At 37.4% G+C, this 26,882-nt stretch overlaps 1 protein-coding gene and 1 long non-coding RNA gene across 7 annotated transcripts in view; one reads left to right on the top strand and one right to left on the bottom strand.

The window, feature by feature from the left end:
- NOL4 (nucleolar protein 4) overlaps positions 1-3,146 on the bottom strand; it is a 361,044-nt gene extending 357,898 nt beyond the window's left edge. For 3 of the 6 annotated variants that reach the window (XM_044774554.2, XM_044774556.2, XM_044774560.2), the window contains exon 1: positions 1,631-3,146. In XM_044774554.2, coding sequence (XP_044630489.1) covers positions 1,631-1,894 — 264 coding nt within the window. In that variant the 5' untranslated portion in view covers positions 1,895-3,146. Of the gene's footprint in view, positions 1-471; positions 535-664; positions 931-1,630 lie in introns of those variants that run through there. The other 3 variants (XM_070513240.1, XM_070513243.1, XM_070513239.1) reach the window with 3 other exon arrangements.
- LOC139045657 (uncharacterized) lies at positions 1,700-26,882 on the top strand. Its single transcript, XR_011504471.1, has 3 exons — positions 1,700-1,837; positions 3,140-3,395; positions 25,339-26,882. It is a non-coding gene; the product is annotated as an uncharacterized lncRNA (long non-coding RNA).

The following is a 26,882-nucleotide window of genomic DNA, read 5'->3' as shown; positions in this document are numbered from 1 at the left end:
TTTACTTTATCTAACAATAAGTTATTTTTTTAAATCAGGTTCTTAATATTACTCCCAATACACATGAATCAAAGTCCTTCATTCTTTGCAACAGACTTCTGGCTCATCCAGATGTAAATAACCTCAGTTCTAATCCATGCCCATCTAGTCCTCATTATTTAGTTAAACAAGACAGTAATCTCACCATTGTCTTTAGCAATGCCACATGTTAAAGGAGAAGGCTGCATTTATAGATCTATCTCCTAGAAGCCTTTCAACAAGAGTACATTTTTTAAAAAACAACTGAACTTTTATGTGTGTTTCCACTTTACCTTTATTTCCATTTCCCATTTCCCATATAAATTCCAAAATAAATATACTTCCTTCAAACCACAAATCTCGGAAAACCATAAACTGTTTTCCAAACCTACACGAGTCCTCCAAATAATCCTTTGAAAAATCTTTCATGCACATATTTCCAATTTAATATACCTCCGTTTGAGATAGAAGAATACATCTTTCAAGACATCTCCTTTCTAGCATCCTCCAGGAATTCTGCACGAGAAACAGTTGCCAGTAAGGGAGGGAGGAAAAGGAGCAAATGCTCAAGAAACCCCAAAGCGAGGCAAAAATGCAAAGGATGCCAGGTACCCTCCCCCCCACCCTACTCCAGGCAAGTACCCACCGTAGCGTGATGAAGAATGAGGTCTTACAGATCTGATGGGCACTCCTACTTGTAGCCCACAGTTCCCATCTCCTTAAAAAGGAAACTGACGCTGCTGCCTCTCCCCAGCCTCACAGGCTTCTGCCGTGTGAGGCTGAGATATACTGGGCTCTCAATGTCAGTACCTCGCAGCGCCTGGGCTTAGAGCTTTGTGGCCATGAGACTAGAGCCATCCCAGAACGAGGAACAAATACGTACACCATTTGCGCCCAAATCCATCTCTCTTTGTTGTTCATCATGTAGCTACGGCTTTATTTGTGAAAGGGAGTAGTGAGGAAGGGAATGGGGGGCGGGGAGGAGGAATCTCCAGGACCTTATCTACAATCTAAATAGTCGTGGCAAGATCTCTGGGAATGATCAAGGCGATCGGACAGCCCGGTGTCTCCCAGGCGGCGGTCTAACAATAAAACCTGACAGTGTCCGGGGGAAAACCCCACATCCGTGGCTAGCAGCACAATCGGGCTTTGTGCCAATAGGGAGACACTGTAGACTATCGATCAGAATCGTCTATTAGCAGAGCGTGCGGCTGGGGTCCCAGCGTGGCCTTTATGCGCGGTGGTGGCGGCGGCGGGACACGCGCCAGGCGCTCAGCGAAGGACATGGGACAATGGCTCAGCCCGAGGACGCGGGACGCCGCCCGACCCGGGGATGGAAGCTCCAGCAGCGTGTCCGGGAGCCAGGAGGCGAGGGAGGGCAGCGGGCTCTGGAGGTGCGCTGCCGCTTTAAAATAAAGGACCACAAAGATTCCGCGGTGGGGGAAACGCGCCTGGCTAATGCGAGTGGGGACGACTTGGGGAGGGAGTTGAGAAGGGTGGGGGGCACACGAGCCAACGGTGGCTCACGGCTCTCCCTTTCTCCCCCCCTTTCTCTCCCCTCCCCGCCGGGCTGCTCCGGCAGACAAATAACAGAAGAAGGCGAGTCACTCACCGTGGTCTTGACCGGCACGTAGAGCACTTGCTTGGCGCCGCCGCCGCCCCCGCGGACCTCATCCGGCTGGCCCAGCTGGAAGCCCTTCGATTTGACCCAGAATTTAAATTTGGCGTTGTCCGTGGAGCTCGACTCGGAGCCGTTGAGGAGCTGGACGATCCGTTCGTATTTTTTACGGGTCACCGTCTTGGTCTTGCCTGAGTCCCCGTAAGTCCTGAGGCACCAGTCCTGGAACTGGCGGTACATGTCGCGCTCGCTCTCCATGTTCCCCGCGCCCGGCCGTCGGCCGGATGCTCCCAGCGCACTTCGCACCTGTTCACCCCGGGCTCATGAAAAATGCAGCCCGGGCCGCGATGCAGGGACGCGAGGTCCCGGCCGCCGCCGGAGCCTGCTTCTGGTGGGGGGGAGGAATCGGGAGAGGGGAGGAGGGTCCGTTGGGCACCAGCAATCACTGCCCTGTGCGACCAAGTCTCTGGTTCATTGGTAATTGCAACGGACGTCTTGGACGCTTTTCTCGCTCTCTTACAGATGGGTCTCTTTAATATTGTGTGACTAGGACCATCCCAACAGCATCTGGCCCAGAGGAGCTGGGTTTTGAATAATTAAAATCCCATTCCTTGGTTTATTAAAAATCCGAATATTGACTTGGGGTGGTCCCTCGATGCCTCGCCCCGGGGCTGTGTCCGGGGCAGGGCAGGTGGAGCGCAGCGCCGCCTCCTCGCGAGCGCCCCAGAAGCTTCCCTGGCCGCTCGCCCCGCGGTCCAGGAGCGAGGGCTGCGCCTCTCTCTCGAAAGCAGCCGCTCGGCCCAGCGCCTGCGAGCCCCGAAGGGCACCCGGGACCCGGGCTCTGCTTCCTCCAGGGTCCTGTTCCGCTTCGGCCTTCCCTGCGTGGGGCGTTAAAGGACTACAAAGAGAGAAAGTTCTTACCTGTCATGTTGTTAAGCCTATCAAATCCTGCTACACAGGAATTTTTTTTTTAAGGTATATTTAAAACGGCTTAAAATGTCATTTCTTCAGATGCATTTAGGCTAAATTCCAGCCCCGCAGGTAGGCTCCAGGAGTTGTCTCAGAATTAGCAAAGCATTCATGGAGCTTTGGCCATAGTTCTATAGGATAGACTGTGGTACCCCAAACAGATATCCGTTCCTGGGGGATGTGGGTAAAGGAAGGCAGGCCGCTGGCAGCGGGTCTCCCGGATAATGATGGGGTCCCCAGACAGGACTCCTCTGGTTTCTGCTGAACTGGGTACAAGACATAGAAGTAAGTTTATGATACAGATGCTTAAAGCCCTTTGCATGAAATTGAAACGTAGAGAGATATCATTTTCCCCTTGCTTGGTTACAGTTTGCAGTTCACACGGGAGGTTTCGGATGCTTATTTTCCCCCTGCCACGTCATGGACACCCCCTCCGCTGCTCAGAGTAGCCAAATATGAGTTCCTCTGGACGATTTTCTCAAGCAAATGAAATCAGCGGTGCCTTCATTCAGGATTTCCATCCGTTTGTTACAGAGCTGGAAATAGGGGAGTTCCCATCCTCCTCGCGCTGAGATTGCGGCCGGTCCTCTTTATTCTACTCTCTGCGGAGGCCCGCGCCCGTCCCGGGAGGCGGCTCTGCCGGCAAGGCGGCCCGACCAGTGCCCGGCGCCTGGTCCGCGTCCTAACCCACCTTCGCCCCTGGTCGTCGTCTCCAAGACGAAAGCCCGGAATAGGAACGCCGAGTGTTTGTACCCACTGCGCTGCAGCTGGTCCTGGCACTTGCAAAATGGTCAGTGGCTCCTGCTCGGCCAGGCTGAGTGTGTGCGTGTGTGTGAGCCAGGGCGCGAGGGTGTGCGGTGTGCGGGGGGTGCGCTGTGTGTGCGCGCGTCTCCGGGAAGGTCTCGCGGCGGCTGGAGCCGGGACTGACAGCCCGGGCGGAGCGCGAGCAGCTCCACACACTAAACCTCTCGCCTCTCCCCTCACCCCCCCCACCCCTCCCACTCCCCTCTCCTCCCACCCCCCCCCCCCGGCCCCTTCCAAGCTCTCTGATTGGCCAATGGGACAAAAGTTTCTGTGGAGACGGCTGGGCGCTGACGTCACGGGCAGAATTGTCCCATTTAGGGATCCCGGGGGCAGTGCGCATGCTGCAGGCTGCAGGTTAGAGGCAGGAGGAGGTAGCAGCGGGCCCGGCGGCAGCCAGGTGGCGGAAAGGAGCACTCAGCATCCAGGTGGGGGGACGACTCCAGCAGGGTTTCCATGGAGATTCCTCTGGGTCTAGCCTAAAAACAGCAGATCAGCTGACACCATTAGCTCAGGACCTAATTACTGCTTATTGGAGCAACAAATGAGGGAGAGGGCCAGCTGCAAAGGAAGAGTTTTTATTCCCCCCTCCCCATCTCCTCCTTTCTCCCCTCAGTCGCTCTTGAGTCCCGGGTGAATTCTCATTAACTTGCAAGATTCCTGCAACAACAGCTCCCCTTCTCTAGAGGCCACCCTGACTGCTTTTATTCTCTTATTTCCTTCTTTCGTATCAAAAAAAAAAAAAAATGCTAAAATAAATCAGTTGTCCTGAGTCCTTAAATTTTTGCCCAATAAACGTTAGAACAGTAGAGCTCAGAGAGTACGCTGTCCAATGAAAATCACAAGAGGATCTAATCTAAGGGGGGGATCTCTTTCAGTTTATTGAACTAGGTATTTATCTTTAGGCCTTTCACCTTTAAAAACATTTCATATCTTAAATACATAAATATTTGGAACAAGCGATTGGACAGAATATTTTGTCACCCTTGGAAGTGTGATATACCTCGCAGTAACACTCTGTTAAAAGTTTCCATGTGGAATCAGAGATAGAGGATGATGCCAGGTTGGGAGATTCAGATTTTGTTGTATATTGGTCATGTTTCCTAGAAGATTCTGGAAGTGTAGTTGGTCCTAGGGTGGTCATTCATTCAAGTATAAGCTGGTTCTATAGAGTTTACTTTCTCTTATGGTTATAACTTAATTCGCAATTCGGAATTCCTTTTGGTAGCGCTTTCATCTGAAAAGTCAACCCATCTCCTTTCAGCCTCATTCAAGTACTTTCAGACCCATGTAGCCTTCCTTCCTTGACTACTCAAGTTAAAATAATGTCTCTCTAAACTTCTCTGGACAGTGTCTTTCAAACTTCTTTGTAACTTTTTCTCATAGTAAGACATACTTTTTACTTTGGCATACAGTGCATACATACATCTGTCCTCCAAAAATTTTATGAAAAAATATATTTTATTATATTATTACATGTAATATGCATTGATATTTGCCATTTTCCTTCTATTTGTTTTATTATTATTATTATTATTATTATTATTATTATTTGGTAAAGTATGGTCCTAACTCAATAAACTTATTTTATGATCTGGCAAAGGATGACTGGCAACCTATAGTTTGGAAAACGTTGTTTTAGATCATAAGAACTACATCACTCCTTGTACTATATTTATATACTCATGTGAGCATATTTTGTTGTTTAGATAGAATCTTGATTGGAAGACCCTTGAGAGTTTGTATTTTCTTGTTTTCCAAGTAACTCCAGCACAATGAACAATGCATATAACAGGTGCTTAATAAATACATGTTGAGTTAGTTAATCAATAAAGGAAGGAGAAAGAGAAGAAGGGAAGGAAGGAAGAAACACGCAGGCACGATCCTTGGCCATCCCTGTTGGCTTTTGCTGAGTGGTATTTGGACGAAGTTGGTCCGTTGGTCCCCACTTATGAAAATGCCAGGATCTTACCACATACATATGTCATTATATTTATTATACTTGACACTTATGTATGGAAATTAGAGTAGTTTAGACATAAAGAACTCACAGAATACAAGAGAGTATGTCATCAACCCCCAGCTGTGTTAACTAGACTTGGTATATAGGCAAAAAAGAAAAAACCCCACAAAAATTGAGAGATCATACAAGATCTAAAAAGAACGAAGAAGTAAAATATTAACTATTGAAAGAATATTCACACTGGACTAAAAAATCGAGAGTCCTAGGATTTTAAGGACGAGGATTCTCGGGGGCCTTTGGATTCTCTAGTCTCCAGTGGAACCCCAAGTGTGCTCTTCTCTGTACTGTACTTATTATTAATTGTGCAGGCTGGGTCAACATCTTTTGCCATATCTTTCCTACCTAGGAGCATGGCACTTGACAAAATCTAAAATCTGCTTCAGCAACTTGCTCTGGACTCATTTCTCTCCTCTACTTTTTAACTTCTGTCATGCCAGGTCTTCCCAGCTCCACCTGGAGATGATACTCTCCTTTAGCTATCTGATTAATTTGAACAGGCTGCCTAGAATTTAATCTGGCATTTCCCCCAAGACGCTTTCTTCAGAGTTGCCTCTCTACAGAGCATCTCTCTCCAAAAAGTGACTCTTCACCCCCATATCTGAACACTAATCCCTAACCCCAGCCCAGGGTCGTGCCTGCCATTTATAGGGAGAGGAGGTCAGAAATTGTTATATCATAAAATTATATTTTAGTGAGAAATAATCCAAATTTTGAGCTATAATCAACATGATTTTGTTATGAAAGTAAAATTTCTTCTAACTTCATGGTCAGTTTGTGTATGACATTTTAAAAAATCTGGAAAATCTTGCATTTTAGTATCAATCACAAACATTCATGTAAGGTTACATTTTCATCAGCAAAATGTTACAGTGCAAAACACAAATAATCTTTAATCTTAAAGATTCAAAGAATAAACAAGACTATTCATTCATCCACATAATTATACTTTCATTCCACAAATATTTACTCAGCACCAATTACTCTGATATGCTTTAGGGTTAAAGTAGTTGACAATACATCATACATATATATATATGGTCCTCGTCTAATGGAACTTAAATTTTTCTAAGGCAAACAGATAATAAACAAGGAACTAAGTAATTAGCACCTGAGATAAGTGCTAGGAGGGAAAAAAAAAACTGTGCTATAATAAAAAGCAATGGCAAACTGGAGGAACTCAGCGACTCAGGGAAGATCTCTCTGAGTAGGTAACATTTATCATGAGACCTGAAGCATAAAAGGAGTCAGCCATTTGGAGAGCCAGGAAGGAGAACTATAGGCACAGCATAAAGCTTCTAAAGCAAGAGTTCTCAGCATGTTTGAAGAATAGAAAGAAGGCTGGTGCAACAGGAGCTTGTTGAACTTGAAAGAGAGAGATAGGCTATGAGGTCTGAGTAGTCTTCTGCAGCCAGATCTTTTACGACAGTACCTGCCATGGTAAAGAGTTTGCATTTTATTATCGGTCCAGTGGAGAATCAATAAAGCAGGAGAATCATGTAATATGAGGTGCATTTTCATGTTTCACTGGCCACTTTGAGGAGAAAGGATTGGAAGGAGGCAAACATGGAAGCAAGACCAGTTAAGAAACTACAGTAGTGATAGTAGCTTAGGTGAAATATTATGGTTATGGATTAGAAAGGTAATGGTCCAGGTAGAGAGAGAGAAGTGATAGATTGAAGATGTGTTTCAAAGATAGAAGAAGGCTTGCTGATGAGTTGTATATGGCAGGTGAGGGAAAAGATTGAGTCAAGGATGACCATATGGCTTTTGGCTTTAGTAGTATGGCTAATGAGGCCATTGACTTAGAGAGGGGAGTTTGAGAAAGGAACAGATTGAGAGTTGGAGGCTGAGGTAGGAGCAGAAGTAGGTTGGAGTGGAGAAGCAGGAAGAAAATTTAATTTCAAAGAAGTTAAATTTGAAATACGAGGGGAGTTGTTCATGTAGACATTTGAATATAGAAGCTTGAACTACAGAGAAAAGTCTGAGCTGGAGATATAAATATGGGAAATTTAAAGCTGTAGGAATGAAGGGCATTACCACTACCCACAATCCTCCATCCCCCAAAAGGGAAGGCCTCCATCTTTTGGTATTGACTTTGTATACACTAATCCCCTATGACTCAAATAGAATGTCATGTACTGAACAGCAGAAGTTGGCTTTTATTGTTATAACACTGATAATGGGAAAGCCTGAGACAAAGAGCAAAGCCATTTGGATCAATCCTTGACTAGACTCTTATGAGTTCCGAAATTTATATTGCCTTAAAATCAGTTAAAATTTAAAAATGAAAGATTGAAGGCATTGGTTAGACCTATTCTAGATTACATTAGGACCTGGAGATGTGCTAAAATAGGAATCTAAAATTTGAGGTTGGCCTGTAAGCAAATCTGTCATTGAAGGGATCCCGTAGAGACTTTGCCCGTTAGTTGAGTCAGTAAGAGAACTTGAAGCCCGTAGCTAGACTAGAGATTGTGATGGATGGTACTCGCCAGTTTGAATCCTGAAAGTTCTGAGCATCTTTACGCAATTAGGTGCTTGACAGTCTATTAATAACTCTTCCAAGGAAAAGAAATTTGTAAAGGAAGCAAATGGCCAACTCAGTCAGCAACTTGATTACCATATAGCATGGTAACTTGTTAAAATGAAACAAAGTTGAAGCAGAAGTGTATAGCTTGTGCAGACAGGGAAATTTGGGACCAGATAAAGACTGTCACAAATCTGGTTTTATTAGTTGACTTCTATTCTATTGACTCTTCTCCCAAATAATTTTGAAAAGAGCCTGTGTTTAGTATGCTATAGTTATCCTTTGGTTCAGAAAAGAAATGCTTTTGAGAGAGTTTAAATATTGTCCTGATCTTTATCACCGTCATTACTAAGACATAGAAAAACGTTTCTTTTTATTTGTAAGCTATAGTATCAGTATCCTTATTCCACTTTCTCACCAGAAGAAAAAAGATTAGAGATTTAATGTTTCTTGTTTGGCCCCAGATTGACTGCTATTTATGTTTGGTATGATCATCATTAAATGTGATGCATTGGTCAGAAGTTAATTTCTGTAAATACGTAAGTGTGCAAATTAAGAACAAATTATATTTGTCTGGTGGACTTGCTGAGTTTCCCTTCAATTCCTGCCTTTAACATCTCTGTATGAGCAAGTCTATGGCACAGCCGGTTCCTGCATTTTGACAGCCACGTATGGATTAATTCAACATTCATCCACCCAACATTTTCATCTAGCTGTTAGAACTATGACGAAGTCCAAAGTTAACAGTCTGATGTTCATGTCCCTTGTAACAGAGAAGAAAATACATTTTTTTTCTGGCCCCAAATATTGCTTTATTTCCCACTAGCCATATGGCTTATCTTTTCTTCCAAAATATATGTCTTAAAACAGTAATCCACATATTCATCTTCAACCCAGTGGACAGTACTATTGTAGAATTTCTACATTATTTTTAGAATAGTTATTTTGTCATGGAAAATAAAAACTCTTTTGGAAAGAGGAAGCAACCTACCTCTGCCCAACTCCCATTATACTTTACCATATTTCCAGGTTTTGCTCTGATTTCTCTTGAGTGAACCAATTAATATCTTACCATCATCATCTAGCCCTTATATCTTATTTATAATACATTATTAGTCATTGTAGGACATTTTTTTAACTTGCAGGATAAAAGTGACAAGAACAGACAGAGATTTCTTGGCTAAAACCACAGACTCTAGAAATAGTTTTCACAGGGGAGATATCTGAGTTCAAACATCAGAATCTGTAAAATAGCTGTAACAATGCTAAAATACTGTCCTTTGCACAAAAGGGAAGCTGAAGAAATAACTACCTCTAGTTTCCCTGGGACTGTACTAATAGTCATTGAAAAGCAAAGCAGAAAAAAAGTTTTAGATTTCCCTTTTCTTTTCTCTTTTAAAAAGAACTTCTTCCAAGTCTTTAAGAAACTCTTTAATTAGACTTCTTGATCAAAAAGCAGAGTAACCATTTTAGAGGTTCCAAAAATTTAAGTTCTTTTTATACTATATATTGAGTCTTGAACATGAGTTAACTTTTGAAAAATGAAGTGTTCATCTTATGTGCAAAAATACCTCTTAGGCAATTCAATTTAAACTGTCCACTTTGGTGATCTTGCTAGCCTGGAAAAGCAGAGCACCAACATGGAGGTGACATACTTCCATTTACCTTAATGAATTGTGAATTGTAGATTGACCTAATCTTCAAGGCAGAGTTTTACACATTTATGCATAACATACAAATTGTCTAATATATCACGCAACACAGTTTATTAAGAACAACCTCACTAGGTACAATGAAGCTATGAGCCAATCAAACCTTTAAGACTCATTTTTAGCCGTTAATTTATAATTCAGTGTGATAATTGGAACAAACTGCCACATACGAGGGGAAGATAGAGCAGCTCCTTGAAGATCAGTGGTAATAAATGGTTTACAAAGACAGCTACGTTTCTGCTTATGTTTATGTGCATATGTGTTCTTGTAGAAATACAAGTATAGGGATCACCCTGTGACCCAGTGGTTAAAGTCCCACACTTTCTGCTTTGGTGGCCTAGATTCCGATCCCAGGCACAGACCTACTCCAGTTGTCAGCCATGCTGTGGCAGCCACCAAATACAAAATAAAGGAAGATTGGCACAGATGTTAGCTCAGGGCTAATCTTCCTCATGGAAAGAAAAAGAGGAAGATTGGCAGTGGATGTTAGCTCAGGGTGAATCTTTCTCAGAAACAAAACAAAATAAATATACAAGAATTTTGAAATAGCAATAGTCCTTGAAATTCCAAGTTTTCTTTCACTCAAATACAATCATCTGAGCATACCATTTTGTTGGAGTATTAAATTTACTAATCCCAAATAAAATGAAGTAATGTCATGCCTTATACTTTTTTAAATTGTTTCAAAATATTCATACGATCATTGTTTTCTGAAATAGCAGAAAACGATGTCATTTATAGGTATCAATCAGTTCATTAAGAAATATATAGAGATGATATTGGTTGACTTTCCTATTAATACCCATCAAAGTAAAGGCATAATATTGATTTATACATTTTAAGAATAAAATTAATGTGGATATCTGCTTCTCGTGCTATGGCTGACTACAGACTCAAAAAGGCCCTTCTTCAAGAAAATAATTCAAGGATGCATAATGAGTAGGTTTGATTGCATGAATGGGCTCACAGAATGTGGAGAAAGCATCTCACTCACCCTCAAAAAAAGGTTTATTAAAATCTAATCAGTGAGCAGTCAACACACCCAAGGGGCTAGATTATCTTATGAGTAAAATCAACATCAACATTACGGTTGGAAGACTGAGCACTAGATAAGCAGCACACTGCTGGAGCTGTGCCTGAAGCTGCCGTGTTAAGGCAGAGGCACTTGAAGGGTGCTAAAATAGTTATGAGGATGGCCTTGCCATCCAGCTTATAGTAACAGTACATATAAATTCTCTGGAAGGGAAACATCCACAATTTGAGTAATCAGGCTTGTCTCAGATTAAGATCAACTGAATATGAACATACAATTAGAAATGTCCAAAAACAAGAAAACCGACTATCATCTATGAAAGCCAGCACAAGTAACAAAACAAAACTAAACCTTCAAAGATTTCTATTCAAAAATAGACAAAACTAACCTAGGGTAGTAGAAGTCAAGATAGTAGTTACTTTGGTTGCACCTATTGGTAGAGGACTCTAACAGGGTTTCTAAAATACTAGTAACATTCTGTTTCCTAATCTATGTGCTAATTACACAAGTGGTTCACTTTGTGAAAATCCATTGCATTATATACTTATTATTAGTGTACTTTTCCTCATGTATGTTAATCTTCAATTAAGAAGTTTACTTTTAGGAAGGAATAAACATGAAGACTCTAGAGCAATTACTAACAATGTTTTTTAAAACTATAATTGATGTTCTAAGAGTAGAGGTAAAATCGGATCATAGAAAATGCTTAATTCAAACCAGAGAAGACAGAGAAAGAGGGAAGAAAAAGAAACAAAGAAAAATACAACAAATAAAAAACAGATACAAACATGATAGATATGAATCCAATGATATCAATATAATCACTTGAAATGTGAATGGTCTAAATATGCCAGTTAAAACACAGAGATTGTCAGAGTGAAAAACAAAATAAGGCTCAACTATATGTTGTCTACAAGAAACAGAGTTTAAATATAAGAATTCATGTTGATTAAAAGTAAAAGAATAGAGGGGTCGGCCCCAAGGCCTAGTGGTTAAGTTCAGCATGCTCCACTTTGGTGGCCTGGGTTCGGTTCCCAGGCGTGGACCTACACACCACTCATCAGCAGCCATGCTGTGGTGGCAACCCACAATCAAAATAGAGGAAGATGGACAACAGATGTTAACTCAGGGTGAATCTTCCTCAGCCAAAAAAAGTAAAGGAATGGAGAAAGATGTACCATATTAACGTAATCAAAAGAAAAATGATCAACTATGTTAATTTCAAACAAGCAGACTTCAGAATAATAAAAATCATCAGGGATAAAGAGGGACATATATAATGATAAAGTTATCAGTTCTCCAATTAGACATAACAATCCTTAATATGTACCTAACACCAAAATATGTCAGGCAAAAACTGATAGAACTGCAAGAAGTAAAAAAAATCCACTGTTATACTTGAGACTTCAGCATCTCTCTGCCCCTATTGCTAGATAAAGCAGGCATAAAAATCAGTGAAGATATACATGGCCTGAACAGCATTATCAGTCAACTTGACCTGTGTGACATTTATAGAACATTCCATCCAACAGCAGCAGAATGCACATTCATCTCAAGCTCACATGGAAAAGGTATACCACATTCTGGGCCAAATGACAAAACCCACAAATTTATAAGAATAGAAATTATACAAAAACTATGTCTTCAGACCATATAGAATTAAATTAGAAATTGATAACAGAAAGATAGCTGGAAAAAATCCCTAAATTTTGGAGACTAAACAAAATACTTAACACAAGTTAAAGAAAAATTCTTGGGAGAAATTTTTAAAATATTTTTAACTGAAGATAAAATTACATCTTATCAAAGCTATGGAATGCAGAAAAAGCAGTGCATAGAGGGAAATTTATAACATTAAACATATATATTTGAAAAGAGGAAAAATCTAAAGACAGTGACCTACTTTCTACCTTAGAAAATTAAGAAAGAAGAGCAAATTAAGCCAAAACAACAAGAAGAAAGGACATATTACAAAATTAGGGCAGAAATCAATGAAATTGAAAATAGGAAAACAGTAGAGAAAAATCAACAGAACCAAAAACTGGTTCCCCAGAAAATGTAATAAAAGCAATAAACCTCCAGCAGATGAACCAAGAAAAATACAGTCACGTGTCACATAATGACATTTCAGTCAACAACGAACTGCATATATGATGGTAGCCCAATAAGATTAGTACCATATAGACTAGGTGTGCAGTAGGCTATACCATCTAGGTCTGCATAAATACACTCTATGTTGTTCGCATAATGATGAAATCACCTAACAACACATTTCTCAGAACATATCCCTATCATTAAGTGACACGTGACTGTAGAGAGAATACACAAATTACCATATTCAGAAATGAAAGGTCACTACTACTTAACACACAGATATTAAAAGGATAATAAGGGAATACTATGAACAACCCTGTGCCCATACATTTGATAACTTAGTTAAAATGGACCAATTCCTTGAAAGACAGAAACTACCAAAACTCACACAAGGAAAAATAGATAATCTGAATAGACCTATATCTATTAAAGAAATTGAATCAATAATTAATAACCTTCCAAAAAAGAAAGCACCAGTCCCAGATGGTTTCACTGGTAAATTCTACTGAATTCTACCATATAAAGGAGAAATGATCCCAACTCTACAATTGCTTCGAAAAATTAGAAAAAGAGGGAACAGTTCCTAATTCATTCTATGAGGCTGTCATTACCTTAATACTAAAACTAGATAAAGACATCTCAGGAAGGAAAAACTACAGAGCAATGTCTCTCATAAACATGAATGTAAATATCCTCAACAAAATGTTAGCAAATCACATACAACAATATATTAAAAAAAATTATACACCCTGACCAAGTGGGATTTATTCCAGATATAGAAACCTGGTTCAACATTTGAAAATCAATTATTGTTATAAAATTAATTAGATATTATCACATCAAGAGACTGATAATTAACACAGACAAAACATTTGACAAAACCCAACACTCATTCATGATAAAAACTCTCAGCTAACTTGGAATAAATGGAGCTTCCTCAGCTTGATAAAGAACATCTACAAAACCCCTAAAACTAGCCTCATACTTAACGGTGAGAAATTGAACACTTTTTCCCAAACTTTCAGGACAAGGCAAGAATGCCCTGTCTCACCACTCCTATTCAACATTGTATTATAAGTCCTAGCTAGTTCAATAAGACTTAAAAAAAGAAAAGAAAAGAAAATATAAGGTACACAGTTTAAGAAGGAAGAAATAAAACTATCTTTTTCACAGAGGCATGATTGTCTATGCAGAAAACCCTAAATGGTATACAAACCGAAACTCCTGGAATAAATAAGAAATTATAGCAAGATTGTAAGATACAAGGTCAATATACAAGAGTCAATTGCTCCTATAAAGCAGCAATGAAGACTTTTAATTTGAAATTTTTAAAAATACCATTTATAATAGAATCAAAATCCTATGACATGCTTAGGTATATATCTAACAAAATATATACAGGATCTACATGCAGAAAAGTACAAAACTCTTGAGTTATTTTGTAGAAATTAACAAATTGTAAAATTTATATGGAAAGGCAAAAGACTGAGAATAGCCAATAGTATAATGAAGAAGGAGAATAAAGATGTAGGAAACACAAGACTCAATTTTAATACTTATTATAAAGCCGCAGTAATCAAGACAACATGGCATTGGCCAAGGAAGAGACATATTAGCAGAATCGAGACCCCAGAAATGTACCCAAGCAAATATACTGACAGAAGAGCAAAGGCAATTTAATGGAGAAAAGATATTCTTTTCAGCAAATAGTGCTGGAACAATTTAATATTTATAGAAAAAAAAAGAATCTAAACACAGAATTTACATTTTGCTTAAAAAGTAACTCAAAAAATATGATACAACTTTATGTAAAACCTAAAACTATAAATCTTCTAGAAAAAACAAAGGAGAAAATCTATGTGACATTCAGTTAGGCAGAGAGTTTTCAGATACAACACTAAAAGCATAATCCATGAAAGAAAAATGTAATTTAGACTTTATTAAAAATAAAAACTTCTGCTCTGTGAAAAACACTGTTAATAGAGTGAAAAGACAAGCCACAGACTGGGTGAAAATATTTGCAAAACACATATCTGATAGAGGACTTGTATCCAAAATATAAAAAGAATTCTTAAAACTCAGCAATAAGAAAACAATCCAATTAAAAGATGGACCAAAAAATTTAATTGTACATCTCACCCAAGAAGGTAAACATATGGCTAATATACACATGAAAAGATGCTCAACATCTTTTGTCATTAGTGAGTTGTTAATTGAAACTCAATAAGACATCAATACACACCTATTAGAATGGCTAAATAAAAAAATCTGGCAATACCGATTGCTGAGGAGGATGCGGAGAAACAGGAATTCTTATTTATTGCTGGTGGGATTGCAATGGTACAATCACTTTGAAAGACAGTTTGGCAGTTTCTTACAAAGCAAAATAGGTTTGCCATATAATCCAGCAATTGCACTCTTAGGTTTCTACCCAACTGATCTGAAAATTTATGTCCACACAAAAGACTACTTGCGAAAATTTATACCAGCTTTATCACCAAAAACTGGGAGTAACCAAGAGTCCTTCAATAGGTGATTGGGTAAACAAATTGTGATACATCTATACAATGGAATATTGTTCACAAATAAAAGAAATGAATTATTTTTTCATTTCATAAATAAACATCTCTACAATGGAATATTGTTCAGAAATGAAAATAAATCTTAAATGCATACTGCCAAGTGAAAGTCATTCTGAAAAGATTACATACTGTCTCTCCCTAATTATATGACATTATAGAACAGGCAAAATGATAGAGACAGTAAAAAGATCAGTAGTTTCCTGGTGTTTGGAGGGGGGATGTTTGAATAAGTGAAGAAAAGGGAGTTTTTTTAGCAATGGTAAAACTATTCACTATGATAGTATAATAGTGAATACAAGACACTATACCTTTGTCAAAACTCATAGAATTTAGGTTCACTAAATTAATGTATGCAAATTTTAAATCATTGTGGAAGTCAAGAGATCCAAGGATGGAATGCAGATGATAAAACCAACAAATCTAACATTTGTGTTAACAAGCGTCTGAGTATAGTCTCACTGAAAGGGAAAGAGATACCAAACTAAGAAAGCTTTTAAATTAGTAGAGTCTGCGAAACTAAAGGCAAAAGAAAATTTATCCAGGTGATAAACATGTTGAGGGTAAGGTTTAACAATTCTGATACTTCTGTACAGATATACCTGAAGTGAAGAATTGAATAAATGGATGTCAGGTGGTTGGAGCCAGATCTCTCACCGTGGGTGTGGGAGTTTTCAGATGAGCAAAGGGAGAAGGCTAGAATGACCTGTATGTTAGGATTAGTGGGTTTAGAGTTGGAGACATCAGTATGAACTCATGTTTAACTTAGTATAGTTATAGATGTTTGCATATGGAAAGATGTATGTGCACAAGTTAGTATATACACACATGTATTTCCTTGCTCTGTTATTTGAGAGGGCCTAGAATAACAACACCCCAGTAGTAATGAGCATACCTAACACCCACGTCTTGGTTTTTAATACCTTTCTAAAATAGAAGGAACCAGGGCTTCTTAGAAAAATGGCTGTTTATTGGACTGAGGCAAGAAATATAAAAAATGAGCCTAGAGCATCTTATAATGCCAGAAAGTAAGTGCAAAAACAAAAGAACGCAAAATAACAATAACAACAAAAAAACGAAGATAAGGTATGTCAGGGGGATACAGGAGCTAACTGCAAAAGCTCCCAAGGGCCAAAGCTGGAAAACCTGAACAACCAGTAAGGTGCTTTGTGCAGTAACGTACCCTATGCTTTGTGAATGAATGAACTAAGGACATCTTCTAAATTACCTCCATCACTCCACTGTCAATAAACTGCAGCTCTTATAAGGATAGAAGAACACAATTGTCTTTCCAGTGCTCGCCATCATTACAAAGAGTTCTTTAAACAACAAATGCTGTTTATATTGTCCTTGAACACCATAAGAATCCTAGAATGACACACAGACCCGAGAAGACTTTAGATACATAAAAGTGAAGAAAAATTAAAAATCATCATCATCACAACAAAACTAAAAAGAAAAATCAATACTCTTTGTCCATCACCTATTCTAAAAAGGCTCGCTTCAGGGTAAAGGAAGGTCATTCCAAGGCACCATGATGCAAAGTCAATGCCTGAGTCAGAATCAAACTTGCCTTTTTAAGACTTTCAGTGGAAAATCCCCATTTCCTTTCTACTACATAGTATTTTCACTTGAGGTCTGTTTCAAGCCTTTGAAGAATGAAAGGCAAAACCTATCTCTCAGTCACTTAATGCAGAGATTACTGAGAAATATAGTGGGTTCCCAAAGGAAAAGAGAAATTTCTCTAAAAGAAGATTTTAAGTTGATTAAAACAATGACAACAAGAAGCACATTTCAGATGTATGCCACCATGCATCCACCCTGAGATCATTAATGCATAACTCTCCCATCTGAATAGATGGGTAAAAGAGCTGATACTTATTCTCAGTCTACGTATATGACACAATCATATCCAAATGTTCTACAACAGTCAGTCCCTACTGCTTTCATTGTTTTCCTCAGATGTCACTCCATAGAACATATTCCAGATCCTGAGATACAGAATCATCAGTTTGAATTTCGTGGAATCCCCTGCCGTCTAAACAGTCTGGTGGTTTACACCCTGTGGTATATTTACAGCTGTTTCTATACAGACTCCAGAAGTATTAAATTAGAAATAAATACCAGAACTATAGCACCAAAATAAAAATATTTGTGAATATCTCTAACAAAATATGTACACGATCGATATGTGAAAAACTACAAAACTCTGATGAAAGTAATCAAAGTAGATATTAACAAATGGAATGATATCCTATGTTCATGGATTGGAAGACTTACTATTATTAAAATGTCAATTCTTCCCAACCTGACCTATAGATTCTATATAATCCCAATCAAAATCCCCATAAGATGTTTTGTAGATATCAACAAGCTGATTCTAAAATTTGTATAGGACATCAAAGGAAATAGAATAACCACACAGTATTAAAGAACAAAGTTGGAGGACTTAACATTGTCTAATTTTAAGACTTGTTGTAAAACCACAATAATCAAGACAGCATGCCATTGGTGAAAGAATAGACATGTAGATCGATGGAACAAAACAGAGAACCCAGAAATAGATCCAAACAAAATATAATCAACTGACTTTTGCAAAGGTGCAAAGACAATTCAATGGAGAAAGGTAGTCTTTTCAAGACGTGGTGCTGGAACAATTGAATGTCCGTAGGCATGAACCTAGACACAGACCTTACTTTATACAAAAATTAACTCAAAATGGATCTTTCCATTCCACTATCTTTCTTTTATTGATGTCTAATTTAATTCCATGTGGTCTGAGGACATACTTGGTATGATTTCTATACTTTTAACTTTGTAAAGAGTGTTTTATGGTCCAGAACATGCTCTGTCTTGGTAAGTGTTCCACATGAGCTTGTAAAGAATGTGCATTCTGCTGTTGTTGGATGGAGCGTTCTAAAAATGTTGCTTAGATCCAGATGATTGATGGTGTTGTGAAGGTCATCTATCTTCTTCGTGATTTATGCCTGCTCTTTCTATCAGTTACTGAGAGAGGGATGTTGAAGTATGCAACAATAATAGTGGATTTGTCAATCTTTCCTTCAGTTCTCTCAGTTTTAGCCTCATGTATTTGGAGACTGTCAGCTGTAAACACATTAGTTATTGACCCCTTTACCATTATCTAATGCCCCTCTTTATCTCTGATCATTTTTCTTGCTTTGATATGTGCTTTGTCTAAAATTAATATTAGGACCTTAGCTTTCTTTTGATTACTGTTAGGATGGTGTATCTTTCTCTGTCCCTTTACTTTTAATATATCTGCACCTTTGTATTTAAAGTGGGTTTCTTGTAGACAACATATAGTTGGGTCTTGTTTTCTTATCCACTCTGACAATTTCTGTCTTTTGATTGGTGTATTTGGACATTCACATTTACAGTGATTAATGATGTAGGGGTATTAATAGCTACCCTGTTGTTGTTTTCTATTCATTGCATTTGTTTTTTGTGTCTTCCTCCATCTCTTTTTGTGTCTTCTTTAGTTTTAATTGAACATTTTATGATTTAATTTTATCTCCTCTCTCAATGTGCCAATTATACTCCTTTTAAAAATTTTTATTGTTGACCTAGTATTCACAATATACATTTTAAACTACCTTCAAATAAGACTACACCACTTCATGAGCAATGGAATTATCTTGGTATCTTGGAGTATGATTAGTTTCTTCCTCCCATCACTTGTAACATTGCTGTCATTCATTTCCTGTATCCATATGCTAAAATAACTCAATAAATTGTACTGTTATTGCTTTAAACAATTGTTGTCTTTTAGATCAATTAAAAATAAGACAAGGAAAGTATTTCATTTTGCCTGCATTTATTCCTTCTCCAGTAGTCTTTATGTAGATCTGAGTTTCTAACCTATATTATTTTCCTTCTCTGTGAAGAATTTCTTTTAACATTTCTTTCAAGGAATGTCTACTAGTGATGAATTCTCTCAATTATTGTGTATCTGAGAAAGTCTTTCTCCTTTACTTTTGATTGACAATTTTGCTGGATACAGAATTCTAGGTTGGTAGATTTTTTCCTTTTTTCTTTAAAAATTTTATTCCTCCACGGTCTTCTGCTTGCTTGATTTTTGACAAGAAGTTTTCTATAATTCTTATCCCCATTACTCTATAGATTAGGTATGTTTTCCCCCTCTGGCTATTTTCAAGATATTCTCTTCATCTTTGGTTTTCTGTAGTTTGAATATGATGTGCTTACCTATGTATGGGGATTCCTGTTTGTTTATTTGTTGAATTTATTCTACTTGGTGTTCTCTGAGCCTCCTTCCTCCTGGATCTGTAGTTTGTTGATTCTATAGACATGTCTTCAAAATCAATGATTCTTCCCTTGACACGTCTAGTCCAGTGATGACCCAGCAAAGGCCTCCTTCACTTTTGGTACAGCATTTTTTATTTCTAACATTTCCTTGTGCATCCTTCCTAGAGTTTCCATCTCTCTGCTTGCATTTCTCTTCTTGAAGGTTTTCTACTTTTTTCCATTAGAGCACTTAACATGTTCATCATAGTTATATTAATTTCATGTCTGATTATTCCAACATCTGTCATATCTGAGTCTGGTTCTAATGATTGCTTTAAATCTTCTGACTGAAATTTTTTTTCTTGCCTTTTGACTTGTCTTGGAATTTTTTGTTGAAAGCTGGACGTGTTATATCAGGTACTAAGGACTGAGGTAAATAGGCCTTTAATGTGTGAATTTCTGGTCATCTGAGTAGAGGTCAGGCTATGTTTAATATTTTGTGTAGCTGCAGGAGTCAAAGGCTTCATAATTCTCTAATGTCTTTGTTTTATCTCCCTCCTTCCTCCTCCTCAGAGATAGTCTGTGTTTGCAATTCTCTCAGCTGTAATCATTGCTATTATATCAGAGCCCTGAGCATGGTAGGAAGCTGTAGGTGAGGGGCCATATTATAATTTTTTAATTAAATCTCAGTGTTTTACTCAGCTTGTGTCTCCAGGCTGTGATCATCAAAAGTGTTTTCCAGTAGCATAGCTTTTTGTTTCCTCTTGCCACCTTCTCCCTTCCCTGGGTGCAGCATTCTCAATCTATTTCCTTGAAGCTCTGGCCCATATTGACTGTTTTTTTCTCTTTTGGATGAGATGGGAAGACTAAAGGGTGCTGGAGTTAGGGAGCAACCCTTCCCCCAGCTGGGATAAAGCTCTGGCAGGGTCTTATACCTGGGAGAATAGGCCTTTGTTTTGAAGGAGGCTTTGGGCATGTTTCACAATGATTACTCTTACTCTCAGCTGCCAGAGCATTAAGGATATCTTTCTTGGATCTCATCTTGGTGAGATTATTAGAGGGAAAGACCAGGAGAGTGTGGAAGATCACCTAAGACTGTGGCCCCCTTGACTTTCTCACTCTCAAACTAGTCCACATTCAGCCTCTAGTAATTCATCAAAATTACTATTTAAGTGTTTCTACCACTTTATGGTTCCAGTGGCTTCTGTTCCAATTATCAAATGTTAGTTGTATGTGACTGAGATGTGTCTGTCTCTCCAGATTTCTGGCTGATGGTTTGTCCTGCTGCCTCAGTTCTATGATGAGTCTAAGAAAAGTCATTGATGTTTAGTTTGTCCAGCTTTCTCTTGTTGTAAGGACAGGAGTGATGATTTCCAAATACAGTACATGTCAGACCTTGTCTTAGTCCAGTTGGGCAGCTATAACAGAATACTACAAACTGGGTAGCTTATAAACAACAAACCTTTATTTCTCACCATTCTAGAAGCTGGTAATTCCAAGATCAAGGTGCCAGCATGGTTATGCTCTCATGAGGGTCCTCTTTCTGGCTCATAGCTGGGACCTTCGCACCATATCCTCACATGGTGCAGGAGGCTAGGGATCTCTCTGGAGCCTGTTTTATATGACACTAATCATATTCAAAAAGGTTCCACTCTTGTGACTTAAGCACCTCCCAAAGGCCCCACCCACTAATACTATGACCCTGGGCATTAGGATTTCATGATGGCAATGAAAATAGTTTGTAGTTTTGCAATATCTATATTGTAGATTAGCAACTGTGTTAAAATGAGCCTTTTATTGGTCTTTATATTTAACTATATACACTAGAAACTATAGAGGTGTAGTGACAAATTAATCCTACAATTTCAAACTATTATCTAGAACAGTGTTTGTCAAAGTGTGGTCCCAGGACTAGCAATGTTAGCCATACCTGGAAATTTGTTAGAAATGCAAATTCTTAGTCCCCATCTCAGACCTACTGACTCAGAAACTCAGGAGGATGGAGCCAAAAAGCCCTGCAGGTGCTTCTGATACTATCTCAAGTTTGAAAACCTCTGATCAACACTAAATTATAATCACAATTGTAACTGGAATACAGTTATAATTTTCTAATTAAATTGTCTGTTAGCTTGGTACCTGTTGTAAGATACTCAATTAGTCATTGTTAATGATTCTATTACTCTGGAGATTATCTCAAGCAGTCACAAAATGAGTTCCTAAAATCATACAAGGTTTGAATGTGTGAAAATAGAATGGCAAATTTACAAGTTTTATGTCTTATTGGGATTGGAAGGGAAGGTTCCATTTTATAGGATAAAATATTTTTTAATTATTTTTAATTTAATTGTTTTTTTTTAAACTTTTCATCTTGAAGTAATGTTATGCTTGCAAAAGTAGTACAAAGAATTTCAATATGCCCTTCAGCCAGCTAACTCAACAGTTAACATTTTATATAACCATAGCGAAATGATCAAAACCAAATCATTGAAACTACTATTAAATAGTCTGCAAACTTTATTCAAATTTCACCAATTGTCCCATTAATGTCCTTCTTCTAACCAAAGATTTAACCCAGGATTGTACACTGCTTTTAGTTGCCATGTCTCCTTAATTTCCTCTAATCTTGGACGGTTCTTTGTTTCCTTGCTCATCGTAACCTTGAAACTTTTGAAGTGTGCAGTCAGCCAGTGATTTACATTCTTCATTTTAGGTTTGTCTGACATTTTCTTGTGCTTAAATTCAAGTTATGCATTTTTGCAAGAATACCATTGAAATGATATTAAGCCCTTCTCAGTTCATTTTATCAATATATTACTGGTGCTGTTATCTTTGATCATTTGGTTAAGGTGATGTCTGCCTGATTTATCCATATAAAGTTATTATTTTCTCCTTTATAGTTAATAATATATATTACTATTATATATTATTATATATCATATGTATTATTAATTATATATATGTAATTGCATTCATATTAATTATAATATATTTAATTATATTTCATGTATTTATATATTTTATGTAGTTATAACATGCAATTATAATAATAAATTCATTACAATTTAATTATAATATACTACAATATCTATTTATAATGTATATAATAGTAAATTAATTATGATTATAATGTTATATATTAGATATAGTTAACAAAAATCTTATGGGAGGATACTTTGAAATTATGGAAACATTCTGTTTCCCATGATACTTGGCCCATTAATTTTAGGATACATTGATGATTCTTGCCTGCAACAATTATTAGCATGGTATTCACCAAATGGTGATTTCTTTTTTTAATTCCATCATTTATTCTCCATTTGTTAATGGGAATCACACTATAATGAAGAGCTATCCTTTACCCGCCTTTAATTTTGTATTCAATTTTATATTTATACCAGTATAAGCTCATAAAAATTTATTTTATTGTATGGGTTATACTCCATCACTATCATTATTTATTTTCTTCCTCAAGCTGTCCCACATGTAGCCACTAGGAACTCCAAGTTGGCTCCAGTATCTTTTCAACACACTGTCATCATTTTTTGAGCATTTGCTTACTTTTTGACACTACTCCTTATTCCACGTTTATTTTGTACTTTCTCTATCTTGACCCTGGAATCAATCATCTCTCCAAAAAGCACTGGCTTATTTTATTAAAGAATGGTATTTAAAAACTAAGATCTGGGCCTTGGGTATGCTCATTGCTACTAAGTTGTCCTTGCTTCTAGGCCCTCTCAATGGAGAGAGCTAAGAAATATATGTATACACACTTACACACATCAATCATGCATCTACGCCTATTTCTATATCTATCTAGGTTTATATATATACACATGAAATCATAGTTAATATTGACACCTCCACTTCTAATCCAACATCACATGGTTGATTCTCACTAGAATCCTTTCCTTATTTTTAACTACTTTCCGTTAAAAAAAAAAAAAAGAAAGGGGGGAGCTGACTCAGTGATGTAGTGGTTAAGTTCATACTCTCCTTTGGCGGCCTAGGGTTCACAAGTTTGGATGCCAGGCATGGACGTACACAGTGCTCATCAAGCCGTGCTGTGGTGGCATCCCCCACACAAAAATAGAAGAAAATTGGTATAGAGGTTAGCTCAGCAACAATCTTCCTCAAGCAAAAAGAGGAAGATTGGCAACAGGTGTTAGCCCATGGCCAATCTTCCTCACAAAAAGAAAAAAAAGAAATCTGGATCTCATTATCCACATTATATTTATTTTCTCAGTCCCAGAATACACCTAAAGTAGTTTCAGAATTTCTAACACATACCTCTGTGGAAACAAATTAAAATAAATTACAATCTAAAATAGAGTATTCATGTGCAGTGCATTTAGACAAACATATTGTAAAGTCCTTAATATTTTGCATTTAGACAGTTGTGTATTTCCAGAATTTTGTATTGCTATTTAATATATAGTTGAATATCTTCAGCACAATGCGCATCCATTCAGGTCTAAAAATTTCCACTTTTAGCACCCAGTTATTAAAGATCATATTATTATAGATTGTTAAAGATGTATTTACTTTTCTGTTTTTTCTCTCATTTTTATTTAGAAAAGAGAACAAATTGCAATAGCATATAAACTCCACAAGGGTGGGGATTTTGTTTTTTGGTTTTCTGGTTTTCTTTTTCTACGGTAGCCCTAGGACTGGAAGAGAACTTGGCATATACTGGCCAATCGCTAAAAACTGGTTGACTAGAGTATCCAAATAATTATACAGACATTTGTATAACAATGGCAATTCTGCCAAAATTAAACTGTTGGTGGAAAAGCAATCACCACTAGGTGACAGTATAAAACATTCATACCTTAACTCATATACAAATGTTCAAAATTGGCCCATGAAAGCAAAGTTAGGGATGTCACTATGTAACACACACAGCTTGACTTATGAAAATCTAGTGGTACCTATATAAGAAAAGCATTAAATCAAATGTAGAAGCCTACTAAGTACTCATCTGTGATAACAGAGTGAAGGTTTTAGGAATAATAGTTCTGTTAGAAAAAATGGATTGGGTGTCAGAGAGCTTGGTGGGCAGGAGATTAGTAGCAGAAAAAGCAGAGAATGAGATGGAAGCTGCTAAAGCCACAGGGACAGTATTAAGGTATGCATTCACCAAGGACGACCTGAAGATTCTTATAGTGAATGAAGTTGTAAGTCATTGCCAAGTTGAATAATGAAGCAACATGTAGGAAACGTTGGCAATATTTTGTCTCTTTTTTAAGAAATGAGGATACCGATATGAGTGCTTATCTATCACACAGCTCTTCTGCTTCCAGATGCCCTGCTTTTGCTCACTACTTCAACCACCTTGCTGCTCCTAAATTCTTAGTAAAGATAAATATTGAATTTGAAATAGTGCCTAAAATTGCCCCAATATTGGGCTTTTAAAAACTCCTAGGAAAACCAGACTAGTAGCTGATTTTGTTTTGATCTAAAACTTATTTGTGAAGTTATTTTTGCCTAAGAATGTTGACCTTTACACAATTATGTGAATTAGAATATGTGAATTGCATGCCCACCTCTTAATAAATGAGAGTTCTTACAGCTGGTCACTGTTTCAATGAGAAATTAAAAGCATGAGGTGAGACTAAAGCTTTCTTTCACCTCAAAATGTTCCTTCGTTAGTGGAAACACAGAATCTATTTGAATAAAGTGTTTAACCTAGAATTCTGCTTTCCAGATATTCCTGGAGAAAAGATATGACTTCACTGCAATTTGAAATGTCTTTCCCTTGAAGGCTCCAAGTGCATCTGCTGAATTATAAAGAAGAGTAAGAAGACACATAAAATATATTGTTTAGATTTATTTTGCTCCATTAGTCTCTCGTAGGGTAAAATTGATTGTTTTATGGAAGTTAATCTCTTACAAATTAAATATGATTTTAATTAAACATCTCTAAGAGTCAAAGGCTAATTGTCAGGCAAGATTTGAAGTAGAAAATAACCAGAAACTCATTATTTTAGGTTCTCCATTGTTAAATCTCATTGTGTTTGTCTTGACTAAGCTTTTGACTATCATAAAAGTTATTTACCTTTTTCTGAAATGATCATGTACTTGGAATTTAAAAGAATATTTGAATTTTACCCTTCTAGCAGAGAACTTAGAATTTTCATACAATAGTTATAGACATTCGGTAGAGTAATACCTAAAGACAAATTTTATTAGGAAAATTTCTAAATATAACTTTTATTAATTTTTCTCATTATTCTTCCATTAATTGCTATATTTTTAATAATTACACATCCTTGTTAGTAGAGAATTAAGAAACAAAACATAGCAACGGCTCTCATGTGAAAAAATATTCCAAAGTGGAATAAAATATCATTTGTTCATAATAAAAGGAGTTCAATTTCTAGGTAAATAAATACAAGTACATTCAATATTGTGTAATTTTGCTACTTTGAAATAACAAATAAAAAGAATAACATATACTAACAAAATGTGATAAATAAATGGAAATGTATTTATTGAAATATTGATATTAATTAAGTAATCATAAACCCATGCTTTGACATATTTCATGTACTCCATGATATAGTTACAACATATTCCAGTAAACTACAGTCTTTATGGAAACATTGACTTAATGCTTTGTGAAAAAGTAAGTTCACACACTGGGTTTTGACAATTTATTTTTTGAAGGACACAGCAAGTTACTAAAAATAATTGGATAAATGATAAAGCAAGACTATTTATCAGTAACAATTAAAAGTAAAATTATATTTATGTATTATGTGCTATGGGTATATTTTAAAGTACACATCCAGAAAAACACTCCAAAGTACTAATCAAATAAAAAGTCTGGATTAAAAAGAACTTCCTCAAAGCTTTAACTTGCTATATCCAATGTTTAGAATAAACGATTGTTCACATTTTGCCATGTATGTATATATGTATTTGTAGGTATATATGTATACATGCGTGTGTGTGTTTGTGTGTGTGTATACATATATACACACACACGTATTCTGACTCATTTGAAAGTGAGCTTCAGGCATGATAACATTTTATCACTAAATATTTTTGCATGCATCTGCTAAGAATAGGAATTGCTTCCACATTTTTACAACACTGTGATGGTTAATTTTATGTGTCTGCTTGGCTGGGCCACAGTACCCAGACATTAGGTCAAATATTGTTCTTGACGTCTCTCTAAGGGTGTTTTTGAATGAGATTTACATTTAAATAAGTAGACCTTGATGGGGAAAATGGGTGAAAACGATC

Source organism: Equus asinus, chromosome 7 (assembly GCF_041296235.1).
Source record: "Equus asinus isolate D_3611 breed Donkey chromosome 7, EquAss-T2T_v2, whole genome shotgun sequence".
NCBI lineage: Eukaryota > Metazoa > Chordata > Mammalia > Perissodactyla > Equidae > Equus > Equus asinus.
The sequence above is the reverse complement of the archived record's forward strand: the minus strand, read 5'-3'. Positions and strand labels throughout refer to the sequence as shown.